The sequence below is a fragment of the Sphaeramia orbicularis genome, chromosome 11 (genome assembly GCF_902148855.1).
Source record: "Sphaeramia orbicularis chromosome 11, fSphaOr1.1, whole genome shotgun sequence".
Classification (NCBI taxonomy): Eukaryota; Metazoa; Chordata; class Actinopteri; order Kurtiformes; family Apogonidae; genus Sphaeramia; species Sphaeramia orbicularis.
The window spans coordinates 26,639,261-26,659,945 of record NC_043967.1 but is presented as its reverse complement, the minus strand read 5'-3'; the positions used below and the strand labels follow the sequence as shown (position 1 = coordinate 26,659,945).

The window sequence follows — 20,685 nt, the reverse complement described above, 5'->3', positions numbered from 1 at the left end:
TTAAGTGCCTTTCTCCAACTATAAGTCTGTAGCAATCCATGGGGTTGCATTTGTAAAAGTACTGCAGTGTGTTCTACCTAATTTCAGTGACTTTGTGTGTATGCAGTGACCACTGGCACAGAGTCCATAACACTGGTCTACTTTTTTTTTTTTTTTTAAGAAATGATTTGATTCCCAGATTAAATGTGCTAAATCTTACATACTTTAATGAGTTGAAATGGAAAATAATCTCTACACTTCTAGAGCCAGCATACATCAACAACAAGATATCTCTCAAAAAAACGCTGATGCTAATTCTTAGTTATAAAACAGTGAAGTCAAAGGACTCTCAGGGGTATGTTGTGCTGTCAGTCAGATGAGACATGGCCTTGAAATAAATATTTCCTTTGTCCTGCGGCAGCTGATAGCCTCTATACACTGCCTCCCCATAGCACAGTGTGTGTGTGTGTGTGTGTGTGTGTGTGTGTGTGTGTGTGTGTGTGTGTTATCAGCTGCAGGTTGCAGCAGTGTGGGCTGGTCAGAGTGCATCTGAGGGTCCCATGGGTCCTCTGATATTCAGGTCTGCACAGTTGAATCAGGCTCTCGCTCAGTTTTGTGTCCAGCAGCTCTGTCCTTCTGCCTCATAATGCTGCCGTTACATAAACGTGGCCAAGGATGAGCTGTTACTCATCCCACATGTGGAACAAGAGCTAATGTGTTGTGTGTGTGGGTATAGGATTTTGGGCTTGATGGATGTGCCTGTGTTTGTACGGGGGTTGAATAAAGATGGAAAAGTTTTAAAACAGCATTTGTTAAACAAAACAGTAGAAACTGCTTGTTGATGACGCTTGTCCAGGTCAAATTGTTAACAGCGGATAATTATTGTATCCAAGCCTTCAATTTTTCAACCATCCGTAATATTAGTGTAGTGCTTAGTTTTTATTAGTTTTATTTGTCAGGGTCAGATCAAGCCTTTATGGAGCCTGAAGCTGAGTTTGATTTAGGACTCCCACTGCCTTAATACCACCAATATTACTGACTATTGTGAATTACTATTGTGAAACTATTGTACATTTTGATACATTAATTTCCATTGCCTTTTTCATCAGCTATAGCCATCAGATGTAACCTAACCATACATGACATCAAAATACACTTACACCAGTTCTGACTGATGCAACAGGAATTCATTAAACCGGGTGTGTCTATGAGTCTGTGTTGCCCAAGTCTGACTTTTTTTGGCCATATGTGACACAAATCTGATATTTTTTTTATGACAGTCTGAACAGCACAACCCTTTTTTTTTTTTCAAAACAGACCCAGGTCTCTTTTACATGTTGTCTTAAATCAGATACATATCTGATGTTTTGTAATGTCATATCACATTTTATCTGACTTTTACATAACTGAAATGTGACAGACATCACAATTCTGTGCTGGAAAAGGTGGGACCTGACAAGATCCATATTTCAGGGTTCCCACTGGGTCTTAAAAGTCTTGAATTGAATCTGCCTTTAATATCTTTAAAAAGTCTTTAAAAGGTATTAAATTTGATATGGTAGGTCTGAAGTTTTGCTGCCATAAAGTTGTTGGCTGTATTGTGTTTAAATGTGTCTGTTACATGTCCAAGCTGCAAAGAAAGTAGCGTTAGTCTACTCACTTCCAAACGTTCTGACACAACAGTTTATATTGAAATTAGGAACCAGTTATCGCTAACTTTGCAGAAATGATCACAGAACATTCAGCCCAATACACGTGCCGCAGAAAGCTGACTTTGGGAACTTTAAGGGATGGTTCACAAGTGTAAAGTAAGCATGAGGAAGTGCAAATTTGATAATGCCTCGTTGGAAAAAAGATCATTTTCCACCTGGTTGACATGACTGGAGGGGAACAGCTGTGAAATGGGCATTTAATTCAGTTCTAAGTAGTCTAAAAAAGTCTTTAAAAGTCTTAAATTTATCTTGTAGAAACCTGTAGGAACCCTGATATTTACTTGTGTAAACACAGTGTGCATGTGACATCACACCTTCTTCTTCTTTGTGAAGGGTCACCTCAGGACCTTAGACTGTTCACACATGAGTCTAACAGCAGTTGCATGTCAATTTTAATGCGAACAACCACCCAAAAAAATGAATTACAGCAAAAAATCTGAATTTAGCATTAAGACCTTCAGTGTGAATGTAGCCTTAGTTACCCAGCCCATTGACAGAAATATGTGTATCTGCTATGCTTTAATGCAAAATGGAACCAATTGCTAAGACCAAGAGAGCAATCCAGAGACCAGAGGTATCAGTTGAGAACTAGTTTAATGATTGAAAAACAAAGAAAGGTGCAGGCAGAGTCTTACTAAATCCAATACTCAGAACATAGCAGGATGATCCACTGTGGTGAACAGCTGATCAGGTCCTTTACACTGCAGAGTTAAAGTGGTTTGATCACAGGATGAAATACAGGTGTGATGTGGGAGGAGGAGGAGGAGGCAGCAGGAATAGTTGCAGGATGCTCCACCCTGCCCTCACAGCCTGACAGACAACACAGAGGGGAAACAGACAACACACACAAGGACCAGGGAAACACAAAACAGAAGGGAAGGAGGGGAACTCTGCACCCCTAACAACATCTGTATATTTTTCTTGGATCCATAAAAGCCTAATGATCTGAATTTTCAGCGTGTCTTGAATACAATTTGTCAGGTCTTGAGGTTTTACTTGATTACAGTGTTCATGATATTTGTGGCAAAAATTTGTGATGGGTATAATGTGGCACCAACTCATCTTTTAATAATATAATCTGGCATTATCAGGGTTTTCTAGCCTAAGCTCTGAATGTTAAAGGAAGTGACTGCTGTGTTTTTAATGCCAGACATAATATATGTTGTATTATTTTTTTAAGGTTGACTGATAAAGCCGATAGTTGATTATTTCTGTATGTGATATCATCTTAAAAAAAGAATGGACGATGATGACAATTTCCTTTATTAGAAAATGGAGCATTGTTGAGCTATGTATGTTAGTAATATAAAACAGACAACTGAATATCCAACAAAACCCAGGTGCATTTTTTATTTTGTGAGTAATTATTTCTCTTCTATGTTAGCAATTCCTCTGAAGATGGTAAATATTAGCTATCAGTCACTATTGAAGCCAAGTTCTGTTGAATGAGATTATCTATAAAACATTGTATTAATCAGTCTGCCTCTGGTATTTATTTGTGTTGTTGTTTTTTTTTTTTATTTATGTCAAACAGGAATGGCATTGTTATTCCAGGTTCTACATCCTGAGAATCTGTCCAATATGTTGTCAAAAGTTTAAGCGTACATTTTCCAAAGAGAGAAAAATGTTCTTTTTCCTGACAAGTGAAGTATTGAAATGGTATTTGTGCAGAAAATATTCGGTCGCAGACTATTTGATTTATGTAAGCGGTTGATCACTGTCAGCATGATCGGTGTAAGTGATGAACAGAATTATGGATCAGAGTATGATAAATGTACACTTCTTTCTATCCCGCTTCATCTCCATTACATCCTTTTCCCCGCCTCCTCCTTCTCTCTTTAAGGAAAATGAGTGTATGCGAATCAAGATCCTGGGAGACTGTTATTACTGTGTGTCTGGTCTGCCGGAGTCGCTGCCTCACCACGCCAGGAACTGTGTGAAGATGGGCTTGGATATGTGTGAGGCCATCAAGTAAAATACCAGCTCTCCCTCTCTTTCTCATTTTCTCTGTCTCTCTCACGAAAACACAGAAACACAAGCACAAACAAACACACGCCTGTCAAACAGATTGAGCTGAAGGAATGCCAGACTTGATTTCAGCTCTGTTTGAACTCCAGAGTAAACACAATGTGAATGCAATACGATAAGCCCCTAACTGAACAAATATAAACTTCAAACAAATGAACAAATATGCCCTTTTTGCACTCTGTCTTTCACGCAAACATGCAACACCCATATTAGCTTTATACACCAATATGTTGGCTGATTTTATATCATAAATGCATTAACAACAACATATAGTATAGTCGTTATGAATGTATTGTAATGTTGTTGCAGATACATTTTCAAACTCAGATATAAAGGATAACGTGATTAAAGTGTATGATATTCTTCTGTGCTCTCCACAGGAAGGTCCGAGACGCCACTGGAGTTGATATCAACATGCGGGTTGGCGTTCATTCTGGGAATGTTCTCTGTGGTGTAATTGGCCTCAGGAAGTGGCAGTATGATGTCTGGTCACATGATGTGACACTAGCCAATCATATGGAGGCAGGTGGTGTGCCAGGGTAAGATTCCTTCATTCATACTTCTATTAATAAGTGCAATATATATAAAAGGGTTCTATGTAGTATTGACAGCAGTAACAGCAGGGGGAAGTCACATATCAGAACAAACTCTATCAACAAACCAGTGCTATGTATCCACAGACTGTAGTACTCCCTGATTAAAGCATAAAGCTCATTATTTACACACATCTGTATTATCGTATCACCACGTTTTCTTCTCCAAAAAACTTTATCTCATAATTGTCAAAATAACACTGAATCTACCACCTACTAGTAACTATAGTCTTCATGTGCTGTCTCAGCTGATAGTTTACATTATAGCTCTGTTAGCTTAACTCTGTTTTTAGAAAGAATCAGTCACAGTAAAACCATAAATCACCTCCATTTTCTGTACAGTTTGTGTCGTCAATAGCTGCACTGTTTGAAATCATCTGAACAAGGTCAGAACTGTCACATTTTAGTCTGAAGTGTGGAGCAATAAATGGCGAAGATAATAGCAGACCAACAGAGTGACTCACTACTCCCTCTAGTGGTCACATTAATCCCACTGACCAATGGTATTATATATTCAACTCATATCTCTGCAATCCAATACACTGGTGTCTTTGGTATAACTTCATAGTTCTTCATTCTAAACACTCAAATGATTATTGTAGGTAATTTCCTTACATTTGAAAGTAGAAATACTGCATATAGCTTCTTTAAGGCTTAACTTAGCACCTGCCTTCACCAACTGTGTCAGTTACCTACATCTATTATGGCCTCAACACTGATTTTTATGTCAAGTTCCCAGTTTTTTTTTTCCACCAAAATCCTTATATTTGCCCTGACTTCTTCAGTGCTTTTCCTCTTCTACTCTTGCTTAGACATGGGGTTAGCTGGAATAAACAAAGCTCCCAGCACCACATAGACTACAACATGAACTTCATGAAACATCATGAATGTCACATGTTGGATCTTTAAGCCTCAAAAAACACAGACATTTTCCTAATTTGCAACGTTGTCAAGATATAGAGAAATAGCTAAAAGCAATTCCAAAAAACACATTCACTCTTGGAGTCTTCACATCTTAAATGTATTTTTTGATGTTTACTAAAACAACATTTTTTCTTGGAGTATTAAAAAAAATTAAAAAAAAATCTATATTTAGAGATACTCCTACTCTGACAACAGTTACAAACTGTTTGGAAGTGGGCTAAGATCAACATCTTGGAATTCCCTAAGGGTAATGAGACTGGTGATTCTGAGAGTGTACTGAAGATAATTCCGTGTTTAATGCACAAAACCAAAAGGCACATTTTCAGAATAAACATGTGGGACTTAAACCATAAGACATGGATGATATATAAGGTACTGAATGTTTAATAAGTGATTCATGGATGAAAACATACATGTCTACTACACCTCTGAACGAGAGACAACCAACCTGCTTTAAGTGTCATGGAGATCTCCAGCGATGGATCTATTTGCAGAATGTTAAGATGATCTAGATGTTTGAGCTGCAGTGTGTAGATGGTAGAATATTTCACCATCAGCTTGGTCTGACAGAAAGATTCTCACAAGTCTACTTCGTCTAGAGTTCAAAGGGATACTGGATCTGTTTCTGTACAAAAAGTGTTTTGGACACAGCTGGTGATGAGACTTTCAGTGATGTTTGAACATGAATTATTCATCAAGCCACATACTTCAGTATGTGTGCTCTCAGTCCCTCAGTATTGCTGTCATACAGTACAGTGTGGATTGGTGTAGGCTGTCGAAATCAATATCTCCTGCTCTAGAAAAAGTATGAACTTACTTGCAGTCAGTGCTAGTCTAAGGTTCACAGGGGCCTTGTGAAGAAGTTGTTGGATCTAACTGCAAATTACACAGTATCAGAAATACATAAAGAACTGTATCAACTCCACAAATACATTACAGCCAGTTAGTGAAGAGACAGTTTTCTTAATATAAATATAGACAAGACAAGGCTCAAAACTGATCCTCATTGAACATCTTTTGTTACTAGTTTGATGTTTGACAAATGAAGTACCTGATATGTAATTGAATCAAGCCCATTATCACATAGTGTGTGAATAAGCAGATAATGATCGACCGTATCAAAAGCCTCTGACAAGTCAATGAAAACAGCAGCACAAAAGATACCATAGTTTCTGGAAGTCGTGCTTTTGGGACAAAAAGAACTCTATGCTCTCTCTGTGATTAATGTTGAGTTGCACTTTAGTACAGTGATAAATTCCCATCTGCACCGCCAGAGTTTCTTGTAGCTCAAAGTAGAAGTGGGCAAATCCCAGTGGCCAGCAGAACCACCACAGTATCATTATCTCCAGTTTCAGTGGATAGTTAGTCACACATGGAGATCTAAAAGTAGTATCGGAAGCTCGTCTAAGCATAACATGTAAATTCTGATTAATTTATTGGGTGAAATAGTGGAAAGAATCAGGAATATCATGAATCAGCCTGGCCTGGAAAAATGCAGACAAGGAACATGGGATATTATAGCATTTCACCACATTATGGAAAATTCATTTGACCAATCAGCTCTAAATGTTATGTGGCCATTAGGTCTGCCACTCTCCTGCTGTAACAAGCATGGGGAAATTGGCTGGTGGTTACATGTATACCAGACTGAAAATAGGCTCTCCAGTGCTACTGTGTCGTCTCACCGGGCTGCTAATGGTTTGTCTCCTCTTATGCCTGCTGAAAGGCATCTGAAAAATATGCATGCTCGAAAAACACACGTCTCCGTTCATCTCTGTTTGCAAGGTTTAATAACAAACAGAGCTAAAAAGGGAAAATGGTAGGTTGGGGTAGTCACAAAGCTGGGAAGTAAACAATCTACTTTATAGGCCTGTTAATGGCTCTCATCACCTGTGGTATTTTTCTGCTCTTCCTGTATCATCTTCAGGAGGGTCCACATCTCCTCTGTGACATTGGAGCATTTAAAGGGTTCGTATAAAGTGGAGCCAGGAAACGGACAGAGTCGAGACTCCTACCTGAAAGAGCATGGAGTGGTCACATACCTGGTCATCAACCCCAAGGTGAGATTTCATGCTGTGACCTGAGCTATATTTTGCTTTGCTTTATTAACTGTGCTGCCGTATCTTAGGAATGGCTTGACAGAATATCTTCATTTTGGGCACAAACCTCTTTGACTCAAGGATGAATCAGAAATATTATACTGGCTAAAATCACTATAGTCCCTAATTAAATCAGTAAAGGTTGCTAATATAAAAAGTCGGTGACTAGATTGTATGAGGGAAGTATATGAACAGTTTATGGTGAATAAAAAGTGGACACAAACTTGAATTTATGGTTGTTAAAGTTTGTGTCATTTCCCCTCAGTCTATCAGGACTGAAAGGCTACTCGCTAGCTAATGTTAGCTGCAGTTGGCTTTGTAGCATTAACTAACATGACTGTACTTGTGCGTCAGATTGTTTTACCTGGTACATGAAGTGTGCATTTATTTAAAGCTACAGCAGCTAAATCTGGAGGGGGGTGGGAGTTTGAAATGCACACCTTCCCTCTTCCTCTCTTCTGCAGCTTTCTCCTCTCAGTCCAAATCAAAAGACCAGATGTAAAGATATGACATGCTGTTGTATCATGCTGTTATGGAAAAGTGAATCCATTTTCCAAGCTTTTGTGTCAAGACACTGACTAGAGCAGTAGAGTCACATCCATGATGCTTCTCACAGAATCTGTCCAGCGATTGGTAACTACAGCTGTTAGTAATATATTTATCATTCCTGTACATAACTGAAGGGTCCCTATAAGACAAAATGTACAATCCCAATGTTTTCTGAAGATACAATGATCAGCAAAATTTGTGTAGACTGTCTAAATAGGTTGATTCTTTTGTCAGTGTCCCTGACCGTGATGCTGATGAAGGTCTGGAGTTGGTCCCTGAACGCCTTCAATGGCAGTTCACTGCTTTTGATGTGCACTAATGCTAATTCTAATGCTAGGTACTGGGTGCATTAGAGACCAAATTTCGGTATAGGATACTAAAATGAGTTAACCATTAACTGTAGAAAAGTATAACTGGTTGTGGAGGATTCAGAGATTCATCTGTTCATGATCAGGGTCTGAATCTATACAAACAAGCACAACTGGATGTTAATGATGATTAGAAGAATGTAAAGAAGAGAGTTATATCACAGAGAACTGAACCTGCGCAAGTGAAAACCCATTGGATTTCTAGTCAAACTCCTTGACCACTCAGTCATCTCAGCTCTACTGAAGTGTTTTATAGACATAAAGAAGAAGTAATAAAGAGGATAATTCCAGTGCAATTGAAGACAGTGCACTACTTTAGTGTTCTCTGAAGATAATGGTTAGGTGAATTAGGGTACAATACTTAATAGAAAAATGTGACTGTTGAAGGAGGCTTTGAGACTTGTGTTAACACTTTGGATGTTGTAGATGGGCATTTGGTTTTTAAATGTAATGCAACATACAGCTTGTGCTTCCATGTGAGCAGGGTTCCAACCTATACAGAGGAACCCAAATGGATTTTAAGTCCAATGCGTTTTTATTGGGTTTTTTTTGTTTGTTTGTGTTTTTTTATCCTCTTCTTTTCCATGATGTCAGGATGCATGGATAAACAGGATCATCAAGACTGGATTACACCAAGACTACTGTGGCTCCTTCTCAAAAAGATCTTCTGTAGATCTTCAGTGTTTCCTTTCTCTCTAAATGTAGGATCAGATATTGTACCAAAATCTTTGTTTAAAGGAGAGTTTGAACTCACAGTGGACATAGCCTGTTAGTTTTTCTCCTGTCATAAATGTGGCAGTTGTTCCATTAGATTAGAGTTAAACGACTGAGAATGGCTTTGGTGCTTATTGTCGTGAGATGTATCCTTTTCTAAAAGAAAGTCTATTATGTCTTAAAATGTGATATTTCGGGAATGGCCTGCCTTGTCCCTTTCTCCAATAATTTGGTCTTTCTTTCTTTCTTTCTTTCTTTCTTTCTTTCTTTCTTTCTTTCTTTCTTTCGCTTATGAATATTTTATGTAATTTGTGGGGAGATATATGTATAATGTAACTTGATTTATTCCTTTCTTCCGTTGTCATCTGATAGGATGTAATCTGATAACTGATGCAGCTCATTTTATTGTACGTATGAGTTATAATGCTGAAGGTCAGATAGACTTAAATGTCAAAGTTTAATACAGCTCTTAAGAGAGAGTGTTACCCATTGTTAAAACTAACAAAACTGAGCTGTTTTCTAAATATCTAGATGTGCTGGTTTTATTAATACAAAACAGCACAATTGTACAATTCAGTAACTTTAACAATATCTGTGAATATTACATGAATAATATAGTTGTGGCTCAGGGATAATACAGTCATTTATTAAAGTAATAGTGTTCAGAATGTCTTAAAGTGGTTATATGTTAAACCAAGCAGGGAGAAGTTACATACGAGAACACATTTATGACCAAAACCACGAATGAATCAACACTATGTATCCACAGACTGTATCACTCACCAAGTAAAGCATGAAGCTCATTAGTTAACAGTATCATCAAGTTTTCTTTGTCAAACTGAAACTCATCACTGGTTGTTTTGACAGTCGATCAAAATAAGTCTTATAATCTTCACATGCTGCGTCAGCTGATAGTTTACATTATAGCTCTGTTAGCTTAGCTCTGGTTTTAGACATTAAACAGTCACATTGTAACCATAAATCACCTCTTTGACCTTTTATCACTTTGTCGTTTTGATTCTAAAAGTTGTTTCTCAGCACTTCTCATCCCATTTTGTCACTTTTTGACACTTTGATTAAAGGCCCTGTGGTGCAGAGTGACTCACTACTTCCTCTAGTGGACACATAAATCAGGCCATGGTATACATAGTACATTTAGTTCATGTCTACAATCCAATACATTTGCATCTTTGACATAACTTCAGAGCTCTTTATTCCCTACTTTCCTACTTTTAGTAAAAGTTTTAATATTTGAAAGTAGAAATACTACATTTAGCCCCTTTAAAGTGCATTGAGATGTGGAGTTAGAGATAAGTTATCAGATAAAGATGGTTAAGACCTCCCTTCGTTGAGAACATCCTACCAAGTACATTTCTATACAAAACATTCTTCTGGCTTCCGATCTGTGCTCATTGTTGTTGGCCGGGCTAACAATGAAACAGCGCTTAACAGTACTCTGCCTTCCTAATCCCTCCATAACTTGGCTAACAGGCAGCCACCCCTCAAAATATCTGCTATAAGACCTTTCCTTTTTCTGCTTCAGTCGATCTGTGCTCACAATCCCCCTTCTTTATACACCTCGAAGTTCACAAAACAACACGGGAATCCCTTTTTCAGTGTTTTTTATTTAGAGGTTTTTGAGTTTGTCTTTACAAAATACCCTCACAGACAAAAATCATCTGAATTTATCAGTGTCACATTAAGACATCACATTAAAACAATCATATCCAGAGTGCAAATACCTAACCAAGATAGGAAGAGGGGGTTTTACCTAGGCTGTATGGATATTAATTAAGAAAAAAAAATCATCTGATACCAATTTCACAATGAGCTGAGGTGAGTTATCTGCAGTGGCGTCTCTTGTCCAGGGAACTAAATATTCCAACACATCTCATCAGTGTTGCCTAACTGTTGCAGCTCCAGCAGCTGTGCTCAGATCTTTTTATATCACTTTGTTCTTTGCAGAGTATTAAAATCCTTGTAAAGGGATTGTTTGTTCAGGTTTTGTTGGGCAGGTCAGAAATCATGGCTCAGTAACGCACTGCAGCCATATTTAGTATGACCTCTCCCCAAACACTCAAACATTATGAAAACTGGAGCGCATTAGCAACAGTGGTTCTCCCACTCAATCACATGTTACTACACCTACTCCATAATAAGTCGTAAAAATAAACTGTTTGTTATTGTGGAGTGTGGAGGATGGCTGCTTCTTTGATCTGTGACTATAAATGCAACTAGATCTTGTAAAGTAATAAAATATTTTTGTATGTAATTTAACTTCATTTGGCTAGGTTATGCTAGAACAGATGATCGTGGTGTTAGTGACTGACAGGAAAAGCAAAACATCCCCTCCTGAAACTGTATATTCTTATTATTCCAGAGATTGTGACTTTTTTTTTTTTTTTTTTTTTACGTTTATTCGTTGTTTTCTGGCTACATGAACTTTTTCTTTGCTAAAATTATTTGCCATATATGACTGAAGAAACATATTCACAAGTAATGTATTACAGGAAGCAAACAAGATAATCTTAATTTTGTGATTTAGGCATTTTTCGCAGTTTTCAGAAACAAAACCTCAATCACATTAACCCTCACAGACCTAAACAGCCACTTGTGGCCGACAGCATCTACTGATCTAAAATGTTCAATAACTTTTGAACAACTAATCCTATACATGTTCATCAGCATCAGATTTGACCCATTTGCACATTCAGAGGTTCTGTTGTGAAGATGGAGACATTGTCACCTTCTGCAACTTTGATTCACCAATAGAATCTATATAATTTGATGAACGACAGTGTTTTTAGTTCAGTTAGTGATGTATTTTGCTGAAAGAGTCACGTTTTCTTTAATTTTCTCTGTTCTGATATAATAACCTTTGAATTCACTCAAGCGTTTATGAATATCTGCATGGTTGGTAAATTAAATGCAGGAAAATATGTGACGATCACTGAAAAATGTAAAATACAGAGGATAATATTATAATGAATGGTAATAAATCACTCATGAAAGGTTAAATATAGCAAAAAAAAAAATTTTTCAAGTCATCACAAATTTATTCTTGGTCTTTAAGGGATGAGATGTAGTGTGTTAAAGTGAGATACTTGGGGTATTAAATCATATTTCATGCCTCATCCGCACTAATGCAGATATTTTGCAAAACATTTTCCTTTTCATTTGGGCCTCACATCCACAGATAAATAATGTTTTACTGAAGAATATTCTATCTCTAACATGACACAGTTAAATCCACCAGAAATAATGGTTTGACCATGCATTTGTACCACTTTTTAGTCATTTTTGTGTTGTTGTGTGGACAAAGATATTTTATTAAATGAAGGTCATTTAAACAGAACTTCAAAGAAAAGAGAAAAAAAGAGGAAGAAATTATTTGTTTAGAGAAATATCCTTATTGTGGATAGGGCCTCAGTGGTAGTTAAGTTTGTCCCAGCCTCAGCCAAAGTCATGCTCCTTCCAATTTTACCCAGTGGAACCTTCAGAATTTCAGAAAACAATTGTATTACAGTCAATGGAAAGACACAAGTAACACATATGATGCTTGTCAGCTGAAAAGGTAATTTCACAGATCCAGAAAGCTCCAGCCTGTCATATAGATAGTATTGTCTGCTATTGTCTGTTATTATGCCATTACTGCTGCATAACTAATTAAACCAGCAGATTTTGGTTCAAATGTAGCCTCTGTGACAACTATTCTCATTATTGCTTGGCTTTTTCTTTAATAACAATATATTTTCTATATCCTGCTGGTTATCTGATGAAGCCTGTTGATGCCCTGAAGATGCCCCAAATAGAGCAAAGGCTAAATACGGATCGTGGATCACAAGAGGTGTCATCTCCACTGTCACTGTTATTGATTGTCACTGTCAGAGATGTTCAGTATATCTGCAGGAAATGAACGTGGCCCCCTATGAACACTATCTGTTTCACTTCTTATTTTATTCCCCTCTTTCTCTCTCAGCTATTTTTACGACAGACTTCATGCTTTTTTACCATCGTAAGTGATTAAGTATTCACCTGTGCTAAGCAACCACTTTTGTCAAAGTGTTGAAAAAGGAGAAAAAGTCATTTCTGCCCTTTTCGCTGCTGTATGGCTGTATTGTATAGGACAGCACTTGTGTCAGCAGTAAAGTGATGGGCTTTTTGTCAGAGAGCCTCTCAGCATACATGCCAAGCTAAAAGGAGAGCTGCATCATTCTTCACTGGAAGTATTTGAAGTAGCTCAAAACACTGACAGTCAGGTTAGGGATGTCAAGAGCAATGGATCGAACATTGTTCCTAAAGCGCCAGGTCCTCTTTACACCCACTGAGTTTGAGCACAATAGATGTATAAAAGTTCTGTTTACTCTGTTTCAGTCAATATAATAATGGTCAGCATGCTATCATGTCTATAGAGATTTAGTTTATTGGTATTTATTGGCCTCATAAGCACAAACATAGATATGTATAGTCTGTTTTCAGTTCTTTCCTCAGCAGTTACTCTTTTTTTTTTTTTTTTACATATCGAAAGTGGCTGCTTTACATTAGATTGCACTTTCTGAACTTTATGTTTGATACAGTTTCAGGGTCAAGTTTTTTTGCAGCCATTGACATCATACATATATAATTAAATTCACTTTATCTCTGTTAAAAGTATGATTTGGAAGACTTAAGGTCCAGTATTTAATATTTGTATATTAGCATGCAAGGTGTATAAACACACATTTAAAGTTCTTCTAATCTTGTTTACTTAGTAATTTGTCCCATATTGTTTTGAGGGCAGACTGGAAGCTACAGTGATTCAACACTACTCTGGTGCAGTAAGCATTTAGCTAACTGTTGTTGATATCTCTGCAGTACAATATACTCATGTTTTTAGCAAAACTGTTAATGAATGCTTTAAAGAAGCAATACTAAAATATAGCTTTAACCTCCAACAGTATGTTTTGCATGACATTTGTTACCAAACTAAAAACTGAATTAAAATCAGCAGGAACTGATGGCTTTTTAATTTATTCAGGTATGACCATTATGCAAAGAGTCTTTAGCGTAATGACTGCTTGTTGTCTTGTCATCCTGTTTCGATCCCTCAGACCGACAGACACAGTCCTCTGTTGGGGGTTCGCTCTCGTAACTCTATGGACAGTGGGAAGATGAGAGCGTCTGTCAGGATGACCCGTTACCTGGAGTCCTGGGGCGCTGCCAAGCCTTTTGCCAACCTCCACCATCGGGACAGCATGACTACAGACAACGGGAAGATCAACACCACTGTTAGTATGATTACATTCACACAGATGCAGATAAAAGTCACTCATATTCAAGTAATTTACGGTTTGATTCTTGATTCAGGATGTTCCCATGGGGCTGTACCACTTCCAGAGACGAGAAAGGTGAGCGAGGGTGAAAACTCATCTAAAGTAATACAGGTTTTTCACCAATATGAGAGCATCTCTTGTGTTAATATTCAGATGTGTGTTGTACTCTGATCAATGCCAGGTCCAAATCTCAGAGGAGGAGGTTTGAGGAGGAACTCAATGAGCGAATGATTCGCACCATTGATGGCCTTAACTCACAGAAGTGAGTCATGTTTCTAGTTTTGTCATTGTTTTATATTTCTGCTTCTTTTACTTTCGTCTGAGCATCTCATTCTAAGCAGAACCACGTATTTCATCCTCATCTTTATGTTTCAGTGATTTTGCATCTCAAAACAGCAAGATTATTTTGAATGTCAAAACATTCAGTAATGAGAAGTGGCATCTTGCCATTTATTCTGTGACCCATAAAACAAAGACATGTTCTCTGGCTGTATCCATGGGGAAAAGAGGTGTTGTCTTTGCACATTTTTATTAAAAACTAATCAGATATTATGCAATTTCTACATCACTTAGAGTGAATTTAAAGTCTCATATGAGTGGTGGAAATATTCAGATGTTTCAGTTTAGTACGAGCACTAATACTCCACCAGCTAAATAAAACTATTATCAGCTAAATGTACCTGAAGAGTACAAACTAAATGATCCCAGATGTGTTTTATCATTATCTATGATGTTCATACTTCTGTTTCAGTTTACTGCTGTTATTAGACATCCTGAATATGTTCTGTGCTGAATAATAAGTTTTCTTCTGGTAAGGGTTTTACTCGAAAAAGTTCAGTGTCCTCATTAAAAACTCAGAACAACATATCCTTTAGAATCATTACATATGAAAATATCTTTGATTTCAGCACTTTAACTATTAGACACATTTCCTGCATTTAAAGTCAATTTCAGTGTATGAGCAGTGATGACTTTGGGTTAAGACTTGTAAAAGTTATGTCACACTTTGTCACAAATCCTGCTTTTGAGTATACACCTTAAACTTTGGAGACCACTGAGGTTTTTGAGTGGAGAGGGGCTTTAACTACTTTACACTGTCAAATTGTTTCATCTTCAACAAAGCATCATATTATACAATTTTGCAGAATGTTGTATGACCTTGTGTTTTCCTCTTATACAAGAGGGTTTTTAAGTTTATTAAGCTTAAGAAGGACAGTTTTGAACTCAACTCATAAAGAAACATTTTCGGTTTATCACAAACATTTAACATCAACACATCTACAGATACATGGTTTTGTATTAGACTAAAAAAAACAAACAAGGATGTTCGAATCAGAAGTTGTGGAGTAGATGAGCCAACACTGATCACAGGGTTTAACAGAAGCTTTATTGATTGTGAAAATGTATGTGCCACGTAACAAAGGCTCAGATCCTGTGCCTACACTGTCTACCTCTTGTGTTTCCAGACAGTGGCTGAAGTCTGAGGACATCCAGAGGATCTCATTGTTCTTTCACAATAAAACCCTGGAGAAAGAGGTAGATGAATGCATACAAATCACCTGCATGTATTGTTCACTGTGAAAATCAATCAGTGGAACTGTATAGGTATCCGTGACTAAGATTTAATTACACCAGGCCTCAGCTCATTTGTAACATTTTGTAGATAATCTGTCTTATTTATATGTATTCCTCGTGAACGCTACAACCATATGTTCTCTCAACAGTACAGATCCACAACATTACCAGCCTTCAAGTACTACGTTACCTGCGCCTGCCTCATATTCTGCTGTATATTCATAGTGCAGGTCCTCGTCTTGCCCAGGTAAGCCGGCACCCCTTCACAGGATTTACACTGCACAATCCCCCCGAGTTTCAGCAAACTCCAGCTGTGGCAGCAAGCTGATGTGAAAAAGCCATTTGACGCCAGCTGTCTCATCCACAGGAGCGCACTGAAATGAAAGATCCCAGAGAGCAAGAGGCAGAATGCTAAAAAGCAGATACAGATGAAAGGGCACCATGTCTGCTAGTGATTATAGATCAGGTGAATCAAAGAGTGGCGTCTCTTTAATGGCATGGAGGGTGAGAAAACCTCATGGTCATGCTAATTTACTGCCTCTGAGAGCCAAAGGTGTAATTTACCATCTGAGAGGCCATTGATTTTCTAATTCACCTCTCTCTCACTCTCTTTATCATGGCTGCGTTTGTCGCAGCATCGCTCTGCACATTTAGATGTGACATCATCTGTTTTATGGCCAGGGTCCTTAAATCAGCCGCTCTATGTACCTGCTTAAAAAAACCTTGTACATGAACCTAACTTCATTACGATGCACATATCCTACTGTACAATCCACTTTTGATGAATGCTTAGTCAATGGAAATGGATTGCAGGTTGGGGGGAGAATACATTGAGACCTTCATTATATTTATTGCAGTGGATGGCAGTGCAGAGGGTAGAAAATTGCCAAGAAGTTTAGAGAAATGTGTGTGTATGTGTGTGTGTTGCAGAACTGCTGTGCTGGGAATCTCCTTTGGCCTGGCATTCCTGCTCTTGGCTTTGATCCTGCTCCTCTGCTTCGCTGGTCACATTTTGGTGGGTTTGCATGAATTTGTGAGTGTATACACACATTCATTATACACTCAAATCTCTGCTGCAGTATAAATTATGGAAAGTAAAGTTGGAAAGTAAGTGGATTAATGTAAGTCTGGTCACGTTTCTAATATAGTTAAGGCCACTGTAATATAGAAAGTTCTCTCTATATGCTGATGATACAGTCATGTTCATGTCAACATCAACCATATTTCTCAAACCAAATTATTGCGATTCCAGTTTAACCGTTTACATAGACCATAATAATAGTGATCCAGGAAGATGTTAATGTAGACATCCTAAAGCATCTTATCTGAATGGAATTTGGAATGAGCTGGTAGATTAAATTCACCAAATCCTTATCGATTTTTGTTATATGATCAGCGTCTTGTTTTTTATTATGGAAGATACTAGGGCTGTACCAGACTGAGAATGTTGAATCAGGCTAGCTTGTTAAATTCTAAGAGTTATTCCATTTTGGTATTTATTTTGTCTTATCTGGCTGCAGCGAAAACATTTGGTACAAGTTTCAGGGATGATTTCAATCACATCAAATGCAACTGAATCATTGATCAACAATGCACCAAATCAAATCAACATATTTTGAGCATTTAAATATCATAACACATCTACTGACCAAAACCAACTGTCCTCAGGCCAAGCAGTGCATGAGTAGGATCTGAAATAACTGAGATGACCTACACAGAACATAAGCATTTTAAAATATCATGGTGTCTACTATTATGAGCCTGAGGCACCTGAGCTATATTGCAGAAAACCTGATCCAGTCTATTTTAAAATAGTTAAAACATGTCAAAACTAACTTACTGACTTTTTCCAGACCAAATAGTCAGAGGTGGTACCTGGTGGACTTCCAGCCATTTTGTTGTTTATGATCAGTTCCAGCTTTTCCAAATTCTGTACACAGAAATGGTAATTATGGTAATTATAATGGGCGATGGGATCTCAACCCCCAGCCATGTGTCTAAATCCTCCACAAACCCAGCCTAAAAATATGTGGAAATAAAACACAGTTTTTGTCAGATAACACCACCCACCATCCCGAAATCTCACTACCATGAAAGGAAAGCCATAGCATAAAAGTTCTCCATAAATCTAGGGGGAAAACCCTGGTTACAGTGTGTTTTGGGCACAGATAGAGTGAAAGTGTCTTTTACAGAATCTCATGTTGCATTCAGGGGTTCCTGCTAAGACAGGACCGGTAGAATCTTCGACAGGTGCAAAACTCAATGCATGTGTCCTCGTCATGGGATCAGACCACCTTAGACCCACCCCATTGTAGATGTGGAGTGGGTCTTTTATCATTCCCACAGAGAAACAATTGAAATTTTGTGTTAACATTATAATATTTTCTTAATGGGCTGGTTAATAAACCATTAATAGATCTGGTAACTCCTGTCAACAGGTGCATGTTGAGTTAGTCTTTTCTGACTGATGTGGCTACATGAGGCATTTTTATTGTAAATTGCTTGGTATTGTTATTATTAGTGGAATACTAGAGTCCATGTGAATGCAGCTCTTTACTAAATATACAGTACAACAGCTATGTAACTGTAATGTGTTCTGCAGTTAGTATGCATCTCCACAACAGACATATAAATCGTATATTTCATTCATCTGTTATTTTTGGCATCAATTTGTATCACAACTTTCATCAGACACTGAAAACATGACACAAATATGAGTTTGAGTAGGGACTAAATTGTACTTTAGAATGTTGTGTTTTTCTGTGTAGACTGAAAATAAGAAATATGTGATACTTTATTTGTTGGAGAGGGATAATAGGATGTTTCCAGGATGAACCCCCTCAGTCGCAGTCTTCTTCTATGTCTCTCAGCGCCTCACTGCTGTTGTTCATTATCCAGGAGTTATTAGTTGTCTCCAGCGTCAACAGCTACCTGTCACAAGCGCTAGCATCAATAAATGATTTCTCCCCTAAGAGCCTGTCTCTCCCCTCACTTCTTTCTCAAGAGAATATTATCACCCTGTAAGTGGGTCACTTCTAATTAACAGGGGGCTATCAATAACCTTGAATGTGTCCTGACCCAGAAATCTACTTCAGTGAGATTTGTACTAACCATCATTTACTGCTCAGCATCCTCTCAATAAAAACTTGTGCAGTAAAAAGAGCACATAAGCGACTAATGAGGAAGACATGTTACATACGCTCAAACGCACTGTATGTGTGTATAGTCTTATTATTGTTATGTATCAAAGCATATTACAGGATATGCTCTTTTATCTGTGACAGAGCACATTCAATCAAAAACATTTCTTGGAAAATGGAAATCTGTTAGAAATATATAAATGTGACATAAATGTTGCTTGTAAAATGTTTTTTATTGAAAATATCCAACAGTTTTTGTCAAACAAAAGAGAGAATTATCACACTTCATAGTCATTTTTGTCTCATGTGTCACCTTCAAAAAGCTTTTCTCTTATGTTATTAGACAGTGTCAAACACTATCATAAAAATATTGCATATTATTTTACACATTCAGTGAGTTAAATCTTTTATCAAACGTATATCCTGACCATTATTTTCAGAATAATGTCCATTAAATTATTGCTTATTTGCTGTAGATTCTAGTGGAATTTATTTAGAGGGATTAGACTCTGGGTTATGTCAGTGATGTGGATTAACACTTGATATTTTAGCAAATTTATTCTATTTATTCATTTTCAGAATTGTGACCCTTTGATATTAATGTGGTAAATAAACTCTGGTCAAAGCCTATTAAAGAGGTTCTATGTGGTACAACAACAACATAATAATAATGATGAAGATGATGCTTATATAGTGCTTTTCAAGACAAAATAAGAAAAGAATGAGGGAACCGTGATGGACACAGTCCTGATGTTCTATTCGACCTGTTGTTTCCTTTACTTGTAAACATTTCCTCTGTTCATTTGCGTCCTCAGCAGGGAAGAAAAGGTTCCTCCTGCTCTCTTTCCTGGTTCCCGACTTCCTCCCGCATCATTGTCACCAATAACCCCTGGCTGCGTTTGGTCCTCACCATGATGACCACCGCTCTTATACTGGTGATGGCTGTCTTCAACATGGTGAGAGGAAATACTGTCGTATCAGACAGCAGTCACACAGCAGACAGGATTCCATTTGTTATACAGGGTAGAAAATGTAAGGATAAACAACCCACATAAAATAACATGGCAAGTGATGGGCAAAAAATAGCATCTGTAACCGTCATACACAGAGTTAGAAAAACATTGATTTACCAACATCAGTAAAACACTCATCATTCAACCAATTCTACAGTTCAATTCCAGACAACAGAGAATCTTAATTACATGCTATTGTCCAATAAGTGCAGTCCAGTACTCAGCATCCTGTGGTAAACATAGGCCTCACCACGCTTCATCCTGTGCTCATCATACAGTTGTTTGTGCTTTCATGTTTCCATCAGTGCTGTAAGGATTTCTGTCTCAATACTTCATATACACTGATATATGTAGATGTGTGGAATTTATTTTTAGAACACAAGCCAAGTGATTTGTTTTTGACACATTTGCGGATACTGTAAACTCTTCACACATCTGTCAGTGTTCATGAGCAGAGAATGAAGCAATTAGTTCAACGCAAAGTGACAATATGTGTGTTTTTCTTGTTTTACAGACATCACAGATTAGATGTAAGAGCAACAGGGAAAGTGTCTTAAATCTGAATTTTTGTATGTTATTGCGGTAGGATGGGGAATTATTGTGACACAACAGAAAGTGACTGCATCATCATCACTGAAACACAGGATGGGACTGATTTACAACACAGCAAGTTGTGAAT

At 37.5% G+C, this 20,685-nt stretch overlaps 1 protein-coding gene across 4 annotated transcripts in view; it reads left to right on the top strand.

Moving 5' to 3' along the window:
- Positions 1-20,685, top strand: part of adcy2b (adenylate cyclase 2b (brain)) — a 78,453-nt gene that overhangs the window by 38,209 nt on the left and 19,559 nt on the right. For 3 of the 4 annotated variants that reach the window (XM_030148037.1, XM_030148036.1, XM_030148039.1), the window contains 10 exons: positions 3,535-3,662; positions 4,100-4,258; positions 7,164-7,296; positions 14,057-14,233; positions 14,313-14,353; positions 14,460-14,540; positions 15,745-15,814; positions 16,003-16,100; positions 16,784-16,868; positions 19,809-19,949. In XM_030148037.1, the coding sequence (XP_030003897.1) occupies positions 3,535-3,662; positions 4,100-4,258; positions 7,164-7,296; positions 14,057-14,233; positions 14,313-14,353; positions 14,460-14,540; positions 15,745-15,814; positions 16,003-16,100; positions 16,784-16,868; positions 19,809-19,949 (1,113 nt within the window). The remainder of the gene's footprint in view (positions 1-3,534; positions 3,663-4,099; positions 4,259-7,163; positions 7,297-14,056; positions 14,234-14,312; positions 14,354-14,459; positions 14,541-15,744; positions 15,815-16,002; positions 16,101-16,783; positions 16,869-19,808; positions 19,950-20,685) is intronic. The other variant, XM_030148038.1, reaches the window with a different exon arrangement.